At 36.8% G+C, this 20,610-nt stretch overlaps 1 protein-coding gene across 1 annotated transcript; it reads right to left on the bottom strand.

The window, feature by feature from the left end:
* Positions 1-5,927: 5,927 nt before the first annotated feature.
* Positions 5,928-8,233, bottom strand: LOC149848206 (alpha-1,6-mannosyl-glycoprotein 2-beta-N-acetylglucosaminyltransferase-like). Its single transcript, XM_090010664.1, has 2 exons — positions 8,061-8,233; positions 5,928-7,856 (listed from the first exon to the last, which is right to left on the bottom strand). The coding sequence occupies exon 2, from the start codon at positions 7,395-7,397 to the stop codon at positions 6,039-6,041; it is 1,359 nt and encodes a 452-aa protein (XP_089866790.1). The 5' UTR covers positions 7,398-7,856; positions 8,061-8,233; the 3' UTR covers positions 5,928-6,038.
* Positions 8,234-20,610: the final 12,377 nt, after the last annotated feature.

Raw genomic sequence — 20,610 nt, forward strand, 5'->3', positions numbered from 1 at the left:
CTCGCTCAAGGAGTGTTAAGGTCCGCTCCTGACCAGGATGACCGGCCCATAATGTATCATGGTACTCCTTAAGTAGTTCTCGACGAATGCTTCCCCATCGCGACACAAAGATGCGTCCCTCTTTTGTTACGAGGAGGCCATCCTGTAGCCAAAATCGTCGAGTCTTCCCTATCTACGCTAGAGAAACAAGGTGTTGTGCAGTCGAATCCTTCTACGTACCTTCGCGGATGCGGCTCAGCAATGCACCCTCCAAGTACACTTCAGAAGGCTCCGCACGCGCAGCTGCCAGTTCAGCCCTACGACTCAGGGCATCCACCACAACATTGGTCTTTCCAACCTTGTACTCCAAGGCAAAGTCGAACTCAGCCAAAAACATCTGCCATCGAGCTTGTTTAGGCGTCAACTTATTCTGCGTCTGAAAATAGCTCGTGGCTACATTGTTCGTCTTGACGACGAACTCAGCACCCAAGAGGTAGTGCCGCCAAGTCCTAAGGCAATACACAATGGCGGTCATCTCACGTTCATGCACTGTGTAACGCCTTTCTGCATCTTTCAGCTTTCGACTCTCATATGCGATCGGATGGCCATCTTGCATAATAACTCCGTCAATGACAAAGTTTGAGGCATCCATGTGGACTTCAAAGGGTCTTGAATGATCAGGCAGTCGCAGCACTGACTCCCTTACTAGGGCTTTCTTCAAGCCATCGAAGGCATCTTGGCACGCTCCTGTCCAAAGCCATACCCGATTCTTCTTTAACAAATCTGTGAGGGGCGCAGCAATGAGGGAATAGCCTTCGATGAAACGTCGATAATAGTTTGCCAAACCGAGAAATGACCGCAATTCTGCACTTTGCTTGGCGGAACCCATTCCTGGATGGCCCTTATCTTCTGCCCATCCATATGCAGCACACCACACCCCACAACGTGGCCAAGGAAGCTAATCTCCTCCTGCCCGAAGAGACACTTCTCTCGTTTGACACAGAGGTCATTCTCCTTCAACACCTGAAACACTGTTCGCAAGTGCCCGACATGTTCCTCCATGTTGTTGTTGTAAACCACGATATCATCCAGGTAGACTACCACGAACTTGTCTAAGGGTAGAAGATCTGATTCATTAAAGTCATAAACGTGGTTGGAGCATTTGTCAGCCCGAATGGCATTACTAAGAATTCGTAAGCACCATAGCGGGTGATGCAAGTTATCTTCGGCTCATCACCTTCAGCAATCCGATCGCAGATCTAGCTTGAAAAAGATACAGGCACTGCCTAGCTGATCAAACAAGTCCGCTATCAATGACAATAGGTACTTGTTCTTCACCGTGACCTTGTTCAAAGCACGGTAATCCACACATAACCGTTTAGAGCCATCACGTTTCATCTGGAAAAGGACGGGGGCACCAAATAGGGCTTTTGATGGATGAACAATGCCTGCGTCCAACATCTCGTCTAGCTGCCTGCGCAGCTCCTTCAATTCAGCTGGACCCATACGGTATGGAACAATTGCGGGAGGCTTCGCTCTAAGGGTCAACTCAATCTTGTGGTCGACCTCACGTCTTGGCAGAAGACGCTTTGACAATTTTGGAGGCATCACCTCCCGAAATTCCTCCAATAGTGGGGCTAGGTCGGCGGCACTGTTGTTTCTACCTTTCCTTCTTCTGCACGCACTAAAAATGTATGTTCCCCATGCTTGACACCCTTCTTCAGCTGCATTGTCGATAACACCGAAGACTTGCTTTTCTGCGTAAGGCACTGCAATGTATGGGACAGGTCTGACCCCATGATCGTCAACGTGTTAAATTTTGGCAGCATCATAACATTCTGACTTCGCAGAAACTCCATACCCAAAATCATCTTGAAATCGTCCAGGGGCACCACAGAGAAGTTGGCTTTGCCGACCCAACTCCCCACTTGAATAGCCACGTCTCTTGCTTCGCCAAGAATGGGCTTGGCCTCAGAGTTTACCGTCTTGATGGTCCTCTGCTTTGGCCCAAGCTTCAAGCCCAACCGTTCTGCCTCTTCCCGCGAGACAAAGTTGTGTGTGACCCCGGAGTCTATCATTGATGAAGTAGACTTTCTATTCATAATGACTTTCAAATACATAAGTTTCTTACTGACCTGCATATTCTTAGCCGTGCAATTTCTAGCCGCGTTAATCGATCGCATGGCCCCCATCTTTGGTTGCATCGCTTCAGTATCACTGCATTCAGTATCGCTGCATTCTTCCTATGCAGCATTGGCTTGCCCGTTGTCCTTTACGAGGCGCTTTGGGCACTACCTGGCGATATGTCTATCGTCACAGAACCAGCATGTCACAACCGCACCCTTGTTGCTGTTGTTATGCTTTGTGAAGTTTTGTTTCTTTTCGGATTGATGACGTGTCGACGCCTCACCTTTATCATTGCGCTGCTCATCCTTCTTGCCTCTGTGGTGAGGCTTCTTCTCGACTTTGGTTGATGGGGTGAAAGGCTTACGTTGAGTGTCAACTAAGCGCTCGGCCGCCACATATGCATCGTCCAAAATACGGGGGTTGCTCCTTTCTACTTCAGACTGTGCCCATGGTTGAAGTCCCACAATGAACCAGTTAAGCATGTCGTCTTCTGGCATGTTAGGTATCTCCAGCATAAGCTTCTGAAACGTTCTGACATAGTCTTGCAACGAACCAGAGTGTTTGAGCTCAAGAACCATCCGGTATGTCTGTCTCTGCACAATTTTTTGGCATGAAGTAGTTATGCAACTTCATTTTGAAGTCATCAAAGGTGTCTATCACACATTGACCCCTCTTCATGTCATTGCGCTTCCGCCTCCACCAAGCGATAGCATCTCCATCCAGTAAAGCCGCTGCAGCCTTAATCCTCAGATCTTCAAGGGTCATATTCTGGATATCCAAATAGTCTTCTACTTAGAACAAGAAGTTCTCAATGGCTTTGCTGTCACGAGAACCATTGAATTTTGCGGATCTTGGCACATCAATCCTTGATGGCCTCTCACCATTTCCGCCATTTAGGGTCACCGTCCGCTGCAACGTACGATTGTTCAACTGAAGCTCCCCTACTTGAGTCTGCAAATCGGCCACTGTAGTCGTCAATGAAGTGACCTGCCCCATTAATAAGGTCACCTGCTCTTGTAGGCTCGTCACCACATCATTCAATCCATTGAATGATTCACATGAACGTGAAATCGCTTCCTCATGCGAAGTCACCTCTTCCACCAGCTTGTTAACAGTTGCAGCCAACTCTTCTTGGCCCCGAGGTGAACTCATCTCCTCAGCTTCAGCAACTGCCTTGCCTTTGGTGTTGCGCAAGTTTTGATAAGGCGCCACGATGTCTTGCTCACAAATAGCAGTCTGTCGACGTGTTTGTCGACACCGACTCCGGAGTCCCTTTCCCAGCACGAGAACGGGCTCTGGTACCACTTGTCACGGTCCTATTTCCTTCTATAGGCCAGCGCGGCGTGACGGTCCCTCCTCACCGCCGCAAGCCTACTTGTCAGCTCGCTTGCTGATCGCAGAAGCTTGTAATCAGAGTGCAAGAGAGCAAGAGAGAATTGAGGGAGAGAAATTGCAATCACAAGAAGCAATCACAACGAGGGTGAGCAAAAGAAAACTCAACGCATTTACTTCATTCACAATTTTGCCCGCAGGCAATTACAGTTCAAGTATACGGGCTGCCCCTTCGGGGTATTGATTCACCTGAACCGGGCAACTTACATCAGACTCAACAAAAGCAAAACAGACTCTAAGCGCAACTATATAATGTAAGTCGCAAGGGAACAGTTAGATTGCCTGGAATAAAACAGTTGGGTGTCGTTGGGTATACAAAATAAAATATAAGAGTGATGGAACTGTGGAACGACATAAGGTGAGACTTGTTGCTAGAGGTTTTACTCAAACTTATGAAGAAGATTACAAAGAGACATTTGCGCCTGTTGCAAAGATAAACACATTCCGAGTCTATATCTTTAGCAGTAAATCAGGACTGAAAATTATTTCAGATGGATACTAAAAATGTGTTTCTGCATGGTGATCTACAAGAAGAGGTTTATATGAGTGTACCACCTAGTCACCCACAAGAATCCAAACCCAGCTTAGTGTGCAAACTGAAAAAGGCGATTTATGGACTTAAACAATCACCACGAGCCTGGTATGCGAAACTCAGTTCTGTTCTCATGATTAATGGGCTCAAAAGGAGTGCTTCAGACCCTTCTCTATTTGTTAAGAAACGTATTTATGGTACTATTGTTGTTCTGGTTTATGTTGATGATATTGTGATCACTGTCAATGATCAAGGTGAAATATCAAAGCTCAAGACTCTTTTACATAAGCAATTTGCTATCAAAGACTTGGGGGTTTTAAAATATTTTCTTGGATTAGAAATTGCCTAATAAAAAAATAGCATATTTCTTAATCAAAGAAAATATGTGTTAGATCTATTAGATGAATCTGGAAAATTGGGAGTAAAACCTTCTGACACTCCTACTGACAGTGGTACTAAGCTTGGTGATGATGGTGAATTATTGTCTGATATTGGTCAATTTCAAAGATTAGTTGGTAGACTAATTTATTTAACCATTACTCGACCAGATATCTCATATACTGTTAGTTTGGTCAGTAGATTTATGCATGAGCCAAGAGTTAATCACATGAATGTTGTCAACAGAATTCTGCAATATTTGAAGGGTTCACCAGGAAGAGGTATATGGATGCATAAGAATGAACACAGTTTCATTATTGTCTATACTGATGCTGATTGGGCTGGATGTCCAGTTGATCAAAGATCTACAACAGGATATTGTACATTTGTTGGAGGTAACTTGGTAACATAAAAGAGTAAAAAATAGAATGTTGTTAAACGATCAAGTGCAGAAGCTGAATATCGAGCAATGACATCAACCACTAGTGAAGTTATTTGGCTTCGAGCTTTATTGCAGGATTTGGGTTTTGGTTCATCTCAACTAGCAAGAATGTTTTGTGATAATCAAGCTGCAATGCACATTGCTTCAAATTCGGTCTATCATGAGCGAACTAAACATATTGAGGTGGATTGTCACTTCGTTCGAAAAAAGGTTCAAGTCGCAGTGACCAACAATTAGCAGATATCTTCACTAAAGGATTACCCTCTGCCAAGTTTCAAGAGATATTGTCCAAGTTAGGCTCTATCGATATTTTTGCACCAACTTGAGGGGGAGTGTTGGTGGACAAGAGAGATTTATGGAGAATTTGTTTCTATTTGTGGGTTGATTTGATTGACCACAGTTTTAGTAATTGCTACTTCGGGACTTTCGTAATTGGAAGTTGCTAAAATAGGTTGCTTCATTACTGGCATCCTATCTTCATTGTAACTATATGTATTGCTATTGTGATCTCCATTGAGATACAATGAATAACATCTCCCTACCTCTTCTCCCGTGGAGTAGGCTATAGCCGGACAACGTAAATCTTTTGTCTTGTCATGAGTTTTTTCTTTCTTGCTACAACACCAATACACTTGAACAAAAAGATGCACATGCAATGTTGGTATTTGATACAGGCATGTCCTTGCATTGCAAGAGAAGAAAATGACCTCTAAAGAGCAGTTCATTTTAATTCCAACAAGAATATTTCCTTAATGAAAAGAAATAACAAATCCTGCAGGTTATGATCAAACCACAGTTTTCCAATAAAAATATAAAGCTTTATGAGATATATTAATAATGATATGAAAGTTTCTTTAGTGTTCAAGAGAAAACAGGAATGAATAGCATTCACCCATTTCACTAATTTTAAGTAGATCTTTGCATGTTTGAACTGGTTGGCAGGGAAAATTATATGATGAACAGATCCTGCCCTAGTTAGCTTTCTGGATGCATCTAGAATGAATATCTAAAAGCCAACAACTGCAAGCAATTTTGTCAGTATCCAAATTCACAAAATCTTAATTAACAACAGAGAAATTCCAATAAGCAAGTTAACATGAATTACTTAGACGCAAAATAGTTACTCTCAGCCAATAAAACAAAATTAAGATTACAAGGATCTGGACGATTTAGATATAAAAGCTAATATCATGTTTCATATATAGGATGCCTTGAAACTTTATGTTTCAAATATTTAGTTTCATGGGATGGATCTAACGCACGGTACATGGAAGCAAAATTCATGCATAGCTCTCGATCCCTCTTGTCACCCCATCCTCCCCAGCCTTTGAATCCAGCCTGGTAACCACCCTGCCGCTCAAATACATGCACATCCCATTCTGTGTTAATATTTGGATGCTTATCTGCTTCTTCAACATCAATATCCAGCCTGCCATTGTCGATGCAAGCTCTATTCTCATCCTGTCCCTGATGCAACCCACATTTTCCAAAATGAGCAGCACTCCTTCTGGGCCCTCTTAGTGTGTAAACAGGTGACCCCCAAGATGGGTATACAGTAGACCACATTGTAATGTCCCAGTTATAATCATCAAAAGAGCAGAATTCCAAAGCCTTTGCCTGAATCTTCCTCCAAACAGTCCTATTGAATGCATAACCAACATTTCCAATCTTCTCTGCGACCAACCTATTCCATCCTTCTCCTTTTGATTTAACATCAGAAGGTGCCAAGTTAGCAGCATAGCAGTACAAACACTTGTTCTTCTTCAGTGCAGTCAAGAGCTGAATATTCCGGTAAGCGTTCGGGAACATATAATGGTCTTCCTCAATGAACAAAATATGTCCCTGATGCCTCCTCGTTTCTGCCAAACCATCCCACACCGTATTCATCATCCACCACCAGTGATGCTTCAATGACACTATTCTAGGCGACCTATGGTTCCCATACTGATCAGGGTTCCCCGTACAATTACCAAACATCGGGTTTTGTTTACCCCTGCAGTCCCCGGAGGATGTACCCGGAAACGAATCAGGAAACAGGTGGGGAGAATAAGGCGCAAAGAGCTGCTTCACTTGACAGAACTTGATTCCCCCGACGATCGAATTCATCTCTTCGAAGTACCCATCGTGACTAACCACCAGCAAGGTTTCACTGATCCCCTCCACACGAGACAAGCTATCCACAACCACTCTCAGATACTGTGGCCTATTGTGAACATAAAGAACAATCTTAACATGGTCCTCTTTCAAAGTGGGAAAGAGGTCCAAGTTTCTTGGTGGTAACCGGTTTCTCTTCTCCAACGACAAAGACAACTCAGTTTGAAACGGGATTTTTGGTTTGTTTGCAACATCCAACAGCTCATCCTCCGCAACCAAAGGAACCCCACCATCAATCTCATTATCATGAGCCCGAAGAGAGACTTTTGAGAGTGTACTTGTTCTTATTAATGTAACCACTCCCACAACCACAAAAAGGGAAAAAAACAGCAATGGAAAGAAGCGCCTGAACCCTATCTCTCTACTGCGGAGAGATCTTCTATAGAAACCCATATATATGGAAAAAATGCATCACCGTTCCATTCACAATAAAGGAATCAATAGATACGGCTCAATGGGATCAGTACCCACATGCAGAAATCGCACAAAAATCACGGTTGCCTTACTAAAATCACCAAAGCTAACGGGAAAAAGAGAGATCTGCTCCTAAAAACAAGGGGAAACGGCCGAATCGAGAAGTGTGTATAGCATAATTTCCATCTTAAGATCAGATACCTTTTCGATTCCAGGTGGAGTGGCAGAACCGAAGCTCAGAGATTGGGTTCTGTTGGGTATTCTGTCTCCTTTTTCTTGGCCTGAGAGGCTTTAGGGGGTATTGCTTCGATTGGGGCAAATCTTACAAGACTTCAATGGTTGAGTCGCACGGAAACTTCCCCTATTGATTCTTCTTCCAGCAGCTAACTCGCACAAAATCAGGGGGAACGGTTCCCATTAACCGTTCTCATTTTGTGCCTATAAAAGAGGGTTAAAGAGGGTTTCATTAAAACAGAATAAGAAAAGAAAAAATAGAGTAAAAAACAGAAAAAAATAAAACATTACAGTTATACCTTCATTCTATATTTTTTTTATATGAATAAAAGAAAAGAGGTCGGAACAGGCCTAAGAACACTTTGAATAGAGATGATAGAAAAATGATACGAATGCTTTGAACCTCACCCAGGACATAACATTGGGTATAAATGATTGGAGGTGAAGGATTCACGTGGAAGACCCAGAATTATTTTCTTTTTTTGTTCATATCATGTGGAAGACCCAGAATTATTTTCTTTTTTTGTTCATATCGCCGACCTCAATTGTTTTGGGATGAAGGCGTATTTATTGTTGTTGTTGATGAGAAAAAAAGGTTGACTCATCGGTTGCGTTTCGGAAGCCTGCGCTTGTGGTGGCTGCAGCCCGACTGATAAGAGAGAACCCCCTCCGTCCTCAACTGTAATCACCTTCTTCTGCTCCAGCTGACCTTCGTTTTTTGGCAAGTGCAACAACTCGTCAATAGCTGCCTCAGGTATGCAGTTCTCTTGTATTTTTGTTCTGTTTAAGAGAGTGGTGCTATGTGTTTTCTGTCTTTAGGCAGGGCCACCGCCCATCAAGAAGAGGCGATGCGTTTGCCGGACCAGCGACCAACTACAGATTTAAAAAAAAAACTAGATAACCGGTCTGCCCATATGGCCAGTCCTTATAAGATAAGGGTAGAAAAAAGTTCAAATCATATGCATTTAATAATAGAAATAATAAACATATTATAAATTATGATCAAACATAAATAAATTGGGATTTTATTAATTATTGTATGATGAATAAGATGAATATGAAATAAAAATAAGTATGTGTTAAAAACATATTAAAACATACAATGAAAAAGAATTAAAGCAATTATATAGTCTTTTTTAGAATTAAAACATATTAAAAATAAGTATGTGCTAGCTTACTATATGTTTAATTTAAAACGTGCAAGGAAAAACTAAATCAAATAAATACCATTATAATATATTGTCATATATTATCTATCCAACTATCTAACAAATGAAAGAAAGGTTAAGAAAAAAAAGAAATTTTAGTTACCGCATTAAAAACAAGAAACAAAAGAGTTATATATACCATAGTAATAGAACTTAAAAGGTAAAAAGAAAAATGAACATACCATTTGTAAAAAGAGGCAAATTCACATACTCAAATTTTTAGACAAGCAACTGTCTCATATTGGGATGGATCTCAACATTGGCCCGAATGCTTTTTATAGACCAGCCTTACTAAATCATAAAAGCGTGAACAATCACTACAACAAATGGTCCTAAAGAAAGAAAACTGAAAATGGATGGGTTTTCAAAACTGCTGTATATCATAATTGCATACTATAGTTCTTAAATGGGTAGGTTTATTAAAAACACTAAGTTTCAAAACCATTCATATTCTTGCAATTGATGAATGCATTGCATGTGTAAATAGAACATAAGCCTCCTCTTGGCCAGAAATAAAGAGAGCGATGGCCAGTTTTTACATTAAATGGAGATAACTGTTTTTACATTAATTAATGGCAACTCTTCAGTTTCTGAAAATTTACAAAATGCCATGTAACACTTTGTTTATTGAAAAAAAATCATACACAAATCCCCAAACAAATTCAAAATGAAATTCTTAAACACGTGATAACCATGTCAATTAAGAAAAAGTAATAAAAGATTTAATTTTTGACACCCACTACCCTTGCTTATACTTTTACAATACATAGGAAAAAAACAGACGAGTAAATACCAGTCAAACATTTCGAGAAAACATTGGTGAGGAAAAATATTGTGATGCTTGAAAATTATAGTTTTTTTGCAGAAAATGTATATAAGAATAATATATATATATATATATATATGATATAACAACTTTTGCAAAAAAAAAAAGTGTTTTAATCCTATCCAAATAAAAACATATGTTCTAAATAGTTGATATTTTGTAAAGATCAATTTTTTTCAGCATAATATCAGTTTTGAAAAATAACATGCTAAGAACACAATATTATGAAGATATCGACGATATAGAATACAAAATAATCAATCAAAATCAGATGAGCTTGAGGACACGGCGATAACTGCGACGTATACAAAGTTCAACTCTGCAGGTGAAGTGTTACGATGTGCTTAATTAGTGTCTAGTGTCGTGTTAGCTTACAGAGGATACGTGGAGTGTCCATGTAACAGAGACCTAACTTGTCTACATGAGCTAAGGGTGATTGTAGCGGGCTAGCAGCAGGTTGGTGTTGCGTCATCTAGTAGGTCCACTGGGACTTTGAATTCACTCCTACTACTCTTGATTTGCACAATATCATAGACTTCTTTTAGGATTAAGATTATATATATATATATATATATATATATATATATATATATATATAGCCTTATGATACCGGAAAAAAGCATTTGGTATCCTTGGGTTGTTTTCACCAAATCTGACTCCACTCAGCGTGGTCAAAATAGCAGGAATTTGCACTTGGTTTGTATTTTTCAGTCACTACAAGGCGGTGACAGATATTGATTGAGCAATAACAGTGACTTTAGATATCTCCGTGAATATTTTGGCCCTGAACAAATGTTATTATGAACATGTCTATAACGGCGCATTAAGATATTACCGTTATACGTATGTTTATAACTATCGCTCTTATAAACATACTTATACCATAGAGGCATGTTTATAACGATGACATTATATGGCTACGAAGAAGATGAGGGTCAATAGCGATTATGCTTTAATGGTAATAATAAAATTCACCATGATTAATTGATCAACGACACGCATGTTGTCGTTGTTGTTATAAACATACTTATAACATCAACTATATATATCCCGTTAAAGATACGTCTTTAACAACGACATTATTTGGCCATTAAATATTGTTGTCGTTAAACACTTTAACAGTAATATTTAATGGCTGATAATTCACCATTAAAGATGAATAACAACAGCATATAAAGGTCATTGTTATAAGGTTTTATTCAATAACAGTGACCTTGTATATCGTCGTTATATAGTTTACTTATAAGTTGTCATTGTTGTAGATTACTCGATAATGGTGACATAAATTGAGTCTATAATTATTAGGGTTCGACGAGCCCTTTTGAATTTTTTTTCACTCTCTCTCTCTCTTTCTCTCTCCTCCGTACTCAAGTGACACTGCTAGACCCTGGCCTCCCTCCTTCCTGCTCTAGTGATGCCATTGGACCTCGGCCTCCTTGTCGAAGGTATCTCTCTTTCTTCCTCCTCCTCCTCTTCTTTTCTCTTTTTTCTTCTTGTTCCCTCATTGTCGTAGGTGTCGAACCCAGCTCCAGCTGGGTTAGAGTCTGTCGAACTCAGCCCGGACTGAGTTAGGCTCTGTCATTATAAGTTTTACTCATTATAACATTTGGTAGTGTCCCATAATAGGCAGTGAGAAGAATCAAGGTTATAATGTATCAATTACGCAACAAATTTGTGTGTAGTTGTATGATAGTTGCTAATGTTGTTTTGTGATTTTCAAATATAAGATGGTGTTTGGAATATATCACAATGGTATATTCTGTTGATTTTTCTCTATCCAATTTTATGCAAAGTTCTCTTAATAGTTGTTCTCAATATTACTTCAAAATTATTCATGAAAGATCCATTCTTGGAACCTTTAGTTTTATCTAGACAAACCTATGCTTCAATTTGTGGCAGGATAACTAGATCTCCTGAAAGATACGTGAGGTTTACTAGCTATAGTGAGAAATTTATTCCAAAACTGACTATATTTCATAAAGGATTTTTTGGTTTGCTTGAAACCAAACATTTGTAGTTCAAAGCCATGTATTTGATTTTGTATGATCTTAGTGGAATATGGATTTGTTATTCAGCCAGTTGAGCAATGTGTTTATGATTATTTAGGCCATTGCATTAAATAAAATTTTGCTAATCAACATGAAAATGCTTTTTACTTTTCAAAAGAAAAAAGAAATCAAAATGGTCCTTATGAAGTTATGTTGAAATTTTCATGAAAGTTTCTTTTAAAACTTCTGAAATTGTCATTGCAAAAAGGATGTTATAAAATCTCACTAAATTTTATATACAGTGGTCACTCTTTTTTTGAATTCTTGGCCTGTGTGAATAAGTCCCTTATTATCATACTCAATGTCATCTATCACACACATGTTTATATTGAAATTTAAAAGATTCTTGAGTTTGGTCTCTTAAATTGGATTTGTATGGTATCACATCTGTACCTAGCTGCCAAGTTTTGTCATAAGTATGGTTGCTCCTTTGATTGCATTCAAATGGCACCATTATCTTGGAAATACAACGTTAACCAAAGATTGCAAATGCCTCTGACAAGCATATCTTCTTTTGTACTTTGGATTTATAATTGTAGCTTTGTACTATTGCTTGCTAATATGAGCTGATTCTAGATCTTTAGTTTGTTTCAGTGTTCTTTCATTGCTTTTAGTACCGCAGGTCATGCTTTTGGAGAAAGTATGATTGTATTTTTATATTTATATAAGAAAAAGTTACAACATAACAATAAAGATATAATTTTGGTAAATAAGGGACAAAAGGAAAAAGATAAGATGTCCATGAATACTATGAAATATGTGCAAGATAGGTACATGAAACTTATATTATATGCATCTTCTACCATGTTTAACATCTCTTTGATTTCTTGCTTTGGCTATTTAGTCATTGGTATGTTTTTTTATGCCTTAATAGTGATTTTGGATATATATATATATATATATATATATATATATATATATATTAAAAATTGCACTTGTTTTGTTCTAGAAAGTCTTTCAAAATAGAAAACATGAAAGAAAAAAGTTTTTTAAAGCAATATCCAACAACCAACTTTATTGTGAGATGAAACTATAGAATTAAAATTGTCATACTGTGCAAACAACTATAGATACGAAAAGCTATCATTTTTAAGAATCCTATTTGAAAATCTAATACACACTAAATTTCCTTGACAAATACTAGAGTTTGTTATCCAATAATTTATTTTTCCTTTTATAAATGGTTGTTAAGAACCATATGGAGAATTAGAATTTAGAATGAATTTAAGTAAAAATAAAATATATATAATAATAGAACCTTGACCACCTAAATGTATATCGATTATTGCAGTATATCTGCATCACATGCAGAGAAGGAAGACAATGTGTTGCCAGAAAAGTCCTAATTGGTTGGTGGACTCATGGTTATACCCAAAATTTGATATAAATAAAGTTAAATATCTATTTATTGCAGTGTTTATAAAGCATCTAGAGTCACAAAAGAAGTGTATTGTAAGTGCATGCATTATTACTCTTTATTTTGCCTTTGTATTCTCCTTTTTATTAAAAAATGAGTTCAAAAATGTATATCGGTTCTTCATAATATATATGTATGATAGTGAATATTCTTGTATGATTCGATTTTGTGCTGTGTAATCTGATCTAATATTGTTTGCATGAAATTAACATATGTCAATATATAGTCGTTTATGACAAGGATGTACATGCTCTTCCTTTCTATGAAATGTTTCACCACCCACCAGCTAAGGTGAACACTTAAACCAGATCCACTTCATATCACATGTGGGTGATACTTTAAGAGAGAAAATAATGCCCTCCCAAACACCATAGGATATTGTAGCTTTAGAGTCATCTACGATGGCCGCAGGTAAACATTAATCCAATATTTTTTTTATAAAATTAAAAAATTATTAATGTCATTTCTATTAATATATATTTATTTTTTATAATAAATTAACAATTATAGAATCTTCTCAACGCAAATATGGGAAAAACAAATGTGTAACCTATAATAAGCAAATCAAACAACAAAAGACTTCAGTAAGTATTAAGCCTTGAATGCAAGGAGTCGTGGGCAAGGGCGTCTATGTATTCTTTAGATGGAATTCATGCATCGTCAGAAAGCGAGCCAACATAACTCAACTGAATAAAAGTCTTAGAGGACAAGAAGATGGTATTATATGAGAGTTTATATAAGTATAATACCTAAATATGTTTTAACAAACAAATTAATCCATAAAAAAAAGTGTTACTAATTATACTATGATATGCGAAGTTTGATTTAAACAAGGATATAGTTGAACATCATGCTACCATGAATAAGCACCTTCAGTTATCATACTCAAGGGTGAGAGAAGGTTTTTACAAGCATTATAAAATATTTGAAAACTATAATGAAGCAGCAAAACATCCTCCCAAAGGAGTCGACTTTGAAGTGTGGAAAGAGATTTACGACTTTTTTATTGGAGACTATTTGATGGTAAATACTGAATATAAATTCACAAGTAAATAAATGTTCAAATTTTTAGATTTTCATAAACTAATTGATCTTTCTTTAGTTAGCAACTGATATTAGAGAAAAATTTTGTAAATAGAGCAAAATAGATGGTCCAAAATACCAATGGATCATCTTCGTACATCCATAGGTTTCATACAAGGGTAAGTTTTTTATTCTCTAAATTTATTTGTTTTTTACATAGCAGTATATTGTTAAATATATTTGATTTAATAGATTCTAAATTTACTATTTGCAAACTAAAATAGATGGGTAGGAACCAATGGCGAGTGCGTTCTATAGAAATACGCATATTCATTCGGATCACATGACATTCATGTGCAATGAAGCATAAGACACATTTGCAAGTAACTCACACTTTATAGCAACAAAGTATAATCCACATTCATTCATTATATTTTGTATATTATCATTAGTTGCTGATAACCAAATATTAATGTCGTGTAGAACAAGTTGCACTCTGTGAAGATTGAAAGTAATAAAACATGTTCTTCACAAGGAGGCACATCAATGTCGTGGTGAGACATCTTTGCCAAAGTTCTCGGATAGCTGTCTTGATATGTAAGAGAGAGGGGTGCATTTGCCATTTTATCCAAACGCGAAACTCGTATTTTAGAGCTATCTTCTCAACTGGAGGTGACACAGTGAGAGCTCTAATAATTAAAAGAATAACTAGAGCGAGAAAAAGAAAACCAGAAGCGAGAAAGAAAAGAAAATAGAAAGTTCAAAGAGCAGATGTAGAATTTCATAGATTCTCTCATTTAGAACTCTCCATCATAGATCTCTCTTATTTTTTTGTCGATAAGACCACCAGATGTATATTTATTGGATCAACATATCGTAGTTTTTTATGTCATGTTATGTTTTAAGGACATGTATATATTTATAGTTTCTTTTTCTGATTGGTCTGTATTAAATCTTTTTCTATTATAGTAAATATGAAACATAATTGAAGTTGATATCCTCTTGAATATGAAAGGATGCTTTATTAATGTTATCTTTATGTTTTTTCAGATTCACATGGACGTGTAGGAAAAGGCGAAATCATTATTCTTCAAACGTAATGTAATTGAAATATTTATAAGATATCATACTGATTTTTTATACTTCTATCGTCATCATTAACATTGTTATAATTGAATTGTCAAATTGTAGTCATTCTTGAAGTATGTTTGTTGTAGGTTTGGAGAGGATGTAAGGGAGGAGTTTGAAGTTGATATACGTTTATTTTTTGAAGCGTGTGTTTATGTTTGAAGTTGAATGTTTGAGGGGGTAGGAGAGGATGAATGTTTGAGGAGGTTGGACAAATGTATTTGTATTTTGAAGCGTATGTTGATATTTGAATATATTTTTAAAGTTGAATGTTTGAGGGGTTGAAGATGATGAATGTTTGTGGAGGTTGGAGAAATGTGTTTGTTTTTTGAAGTGAATGTTTAGATTTGAATATATGTTTAAAGTTGAATTTTTGAGGGGGCTGAAGATGATGAATGTTTGAGGAGATTGAAGAAATGTGTTTATTTTTTGAAATATATATTTATATTTGAATGTATGTTTGAAGTTGTGAATGTTTGAGGGGGGTGGAGAGGATGAATATTTGAGGAGGTTAAAAAAGTGTGTTTGTTTTTTGAAGTGAATGTTTATATTTAAACATGTGCTTGAAGTTGAATGTTTGAGGAGGTTAGAGAAGTGTATGTTTATATTTGAGTGAATGTATGTTTAAGGATGTTTGAAGTGTATATTTAAATTAGATTTCTCATTTTATTTAATGTAATATAAAAATAAAAATAAAAATAAAAATTAATATATAAAAAAATATTTTTTCAGGTTTAAGGCCTACAACAACGACATTTTTGTGTCACCATTATAGGCCTTAATACTATATCGTCATTACAACTTATAAAGACAACGTAATTGTCGCCATTATAGCCTAAAATAATGACTTACTTCTTGTTGTTATAGACTATAACGCCGAGTTAATTCTCTTTGTTATAGTCTAAAATGGTGATACAAAAATGTCACCATTATAGATATGTCATCGTTATATTTCGATGAGATTCTTGACTATAAATGTCACTGTTATTACTCAACTAAGGTAAAAAAAATGGTAGTTGTTATTTATTGTCATTATAGACCTATAGCGGTGATAAATAGGCCAGACCAATAGCGGCGAGAAACGTCTATGCTATTGACCCTTATCTTTGTAGTGAGTCTAAAAATATTGTAATTTTAAGAGTTAAAAATTTGACACATTGTAAGTTGTTAATTTTTCTACCCTACAAAATCTTACATACACTTAATAACGTGATCTAAGCATTGATTTTTATTAAACAAAATATGCAGATCACATTTAGAGGGTTATAAAAAACGTTAAAAAGTTAAATACATTGTTGTTTTTTCAGTAGGGAGTTCCTTGCCCACGAAGGTAGCAAACATGAACCCATGATACACGTTTAACTTAAAGACACCTAGGTTACTTCTTCTTTTTTTCCCCACTAGGTCAAAACAAAAAACTCCCATGATCGACCAGATGTTGCAGGTCTCTGGTTGGTAAAACCCATGCACCTCTAGGTATACTTATTACTATTGGTTCTTGAAGCTACCGAAGCATCCTAATATGAGCATATATAGTATGTTTCCTTGGTAGGCAATTATACAAATGACCTCATGTGTTAATATACAAAGTGTAAGTGCATTGCATGCTTGCACTCGTAGATGTTTAAAGTTTAACGCTCTGATTAAGAGTCTTGAATGGGTGTGATGTATAGTGCTTGAATGCTCTTTGTTGTTTGGGAGTAGTGGGGTTGCCAAAACATTGCAACAGTGCACTCGGAATGTAGTCGACACCAAGACCACATTTCAACACCATTCACAAAAGGATGTTTTTGGCAACACCACATTTCAGTAAAACCATATTTTGGCAACATATGAAAATGGTGTTTTCATCTCAATACAAGGCTCCCAAACAAAGCCCAGTAGAGACTGATACCATTCAATTCAACGTTTGGATTGTTAATATTTGATTGCATTTAAGCTCTATAATTTAGATTTATTTATTTTTATTGTACAGAACTGCATTGCTAATATTGACGTCAAGAAAGAATGGTAGGTACAACTAGACATGAACAATCAACCATCTCACTCACAAAATTGAATAGATTGTATCAATGATCTGTTATACCAACCTGGTGAAAATTGGATTTCTGAAAAGAGATTTCAAGCCTAGAGGCACGTTCTTAAGATCGCTATCTTTAGAACTTCAATCGCCCCACTCCGGAAATTCCGAAGATGCGAAAAAGGGTTTTGTTACGACTGAGTTCCCAGGATACAACTAAGCTTGAACCTCAAGAGAGTCACTGCTTCGCAAGAACAGATGACCTCTACCACACATGAACTCTGCTAGCCAAACCGAGAAGAAAGAAAGGAGAAAACTGGAGAGTCAGAGATTCTGATGATCTTCAAAAGGCGAAAATAGAAGAATTTATAGACTTTTAGAGAGGCCAAAACGTTTTGCGATAAATGAGATTAATGGCCATAAATCTGACGGTTTAAAAATAGGACGAAAAGATACCTGAACGGTCACCCTCCTTTGACTGTTAATCAAAGGCCTCCAAAACCGTCCAACAGTCACAAAGCGCCTTAAACTCAATATAAATGATATTAAAACTTTTCAAACGGCCAGATATCTCAAAATCGAAAAATCAAAAACGGATATTTGCGCCTCATATGCACCTCGCACTGCTGCGAGCGTGCGAAGTGCGCCATCAAAACGCCACATTGCGCCTCAAGCGCCTTTGCGCACACGCGCGAACGGCGCGTCCGTTGCTGCACAATGCGCAACAACGTCCGCAAGCCACCCATGGACACAAGGCTTACCAAAGTAAAGAATAGAGAACAAAGTCTGTATTTAAACAACTAGAAAAACTGATTTCTCTTAGATATGGGACTAAACTTTTTAAAACACTGTTAGTGGAAAGAAATCATCAATTTTAAAACTTTCCTAACAATCCTCCACTAGTTTTAAAATATATTTGGCTTGCATAGAAACTTATGCATCAGTGAGAGTGTCTGCATGACTTGAACCCCCACTATTTGAAAGAAAACCTAAATTAACCAAGGTGCTAAGTGGACTTACCTTGAACTTAGCTCCTTATATTGTTAACGGAGTTTTCAATCATAGATAAGTTTCCAAAAGTTTGATTGTGTGGATTTCATGTTGGCACATTTTGAGCCTTGTGCTTTCCTGGATTCATGAGTGCTCTCGATAATTGCCAATTCTCATAAGAAACGGCTCACATTTCTACACTCATATAGGTGAGTTTGTCTAGGTGTACTGTAACACACACCTTAGCCTTAAGGCCTACAAACTCATTAAGAGCTATTAGCTCAACCCTCATATTAGTTACAGCTCATGAGCACACGTCAATAATGAGCTTACATAAATATGCTCAATATCTGTCATTCACCAATTTGTTTCCCATTGAACCTATGCATGTGGGATCTCCAGCGCTCTAGGTTGGGTATCCTTAGGTGATGACTTAATTGGCTTAATTCCCATTCCCCTCGATGTTTTATTGATGACATCTCTCGAAAGGCCTTTCGTAAATGGGTCTGCCAAATTTTGACATGACTTCACATATTTTAATGAAATAATATTGTCATCAATCATTTGTCTTATAAAACTGTGTCTTAGACTAATATGTCTAGACTTCCCATTGTATTTCATATTACCTGCTTTACATATAGCTGATTGGCTATCACAAAACATTGAAATAGCAGGTATAAGCTTCTCACCTAGTAGAATATCCACTAGCATATTCTTAAGCCATTCAGCTTCTCTACAAGCAGATGCCAAAGCAATAAACTCAGATTCCATTGTAGAATGAGTTATACAGGTCTGTTTCTTAGACCCCCATGCAACTGCTCCTCCTCCAAGGGTAAAAACCCAACCACTCGTAGACTTGGAATCTTCAAAGTCAGTATTCCAACTTGCATCACTATACCCTTCAATAACAGCAGGAAACTCGGTATAGTGAATTCCATAGTCTAAAGTATGCTTTAGATATCTAAGAATCCTGTTCACTGCATTCCAATGTTGATGACCAGGATTATTAGTGTATCTATACACTTTACTCATTGCATAGGCAATGTCAGGCCTTGTGCAGTTCATTGCATACATAAGGCTACCTACAACACTGGCATATTTTAATTGTTGAACACTAGCACCATCATTAGGAGTCAATTTCATATTTGGATCATATGGGGTGCATGCTGGTGAACTATTAAGATATTCATACTTTGTAAGAATTTTCTCAATATAATGTGATTGACATAATACAATGTCATTTTTATTTCTTATAATTTTGATTCCTAAAATAACATCTGCAACACCCAAGTCTTTCATACAAAACAAGGAAGATAAAAATCTTTTTGTTTGATTTATGCATTCACTATTGTTACCCAAAATAAGCATATCATCAACATATAAACAAATAATAATAATTGAGCTACTATCTACTTTACTGTAGACACATTTGTCCGCATCATGAATTTTAAAACCATTATGCACCAGAGAACTATCAAATTTTTCATGCCATTGCTTAGGGGCTTGCTTTAATCCATATAAGGATTTCTCAAGTTTGCAAACTTTGCGCTCTTGCCCTAGCACTACAAAACCTTCAGGTTGCTCCATATATATCTCTTCATCTAATTCTTCATTTAAAAAGGCCGTTTTCGCGTCCATTTGATGGATTTGAAGCTTATATATGGCAGTCATGGCAATCAGAATTCTAATAGTAGATATTCTGGTTACAGGAGCAAAAGTATCAAAATAATTAATACCTTCTTTTTGTTTAAAGCCTTTTGCAACCAAACGTGCTTTAAATTTATCGATTGTACCATCAGCTTTTAATTTCTTTTTGAAAATCCATTTGCAGCCAATAGTTTTGCAACCAACAGGTAAATCCACTAATTTCCAAACATTATTAGACATAATTGATTCTATTTCATCATTAATAGCTTCTCTCCAAAAGGCAGCATCTTGAGAAGACATAGCCTCTTGAAAAGACACAGGATCATTCTTAATTAGAAATGTATAAAAGTCAGAACCAAAATTAGTTGGTTTTCTAATGCGTTTACTGAGTCTAACTTCAGTTTCTGGTTCATCAACACATTCATTAGAATATTCAATCATGTCATTTACAGGAAGTTCATCTAATATAATCTGGCTGCCATCAAGAAGAGAATCAAATGCATTTTTATGTTCTATGAAAGATGCATCTCTAGATTCTACAATAACATCATTAACAATGTCTAAAAATCTATATGCTTTACTATGTTCAGCATACCCAACAAATGCACATTTAAATGCTTTAGGTCCAACCTTCTTCCTTTTATTTTCTGG

Source organism: Nuphar pumila, chromosome 1 (genome assembly GCF_984573655.1).
Source record: "Nuphar pumila chromosome 1, dmNupPumi1.hap1.1, whole genome shotgun sequence".
Taxonomy (NCBI): domain Eukaryota; kingdom Viridiplantae; phylum Streptophyta; class Magnoliopsida; order Nymphaeales; family Nymphaeaceae; genus Nuphar; species Nuphar pumila.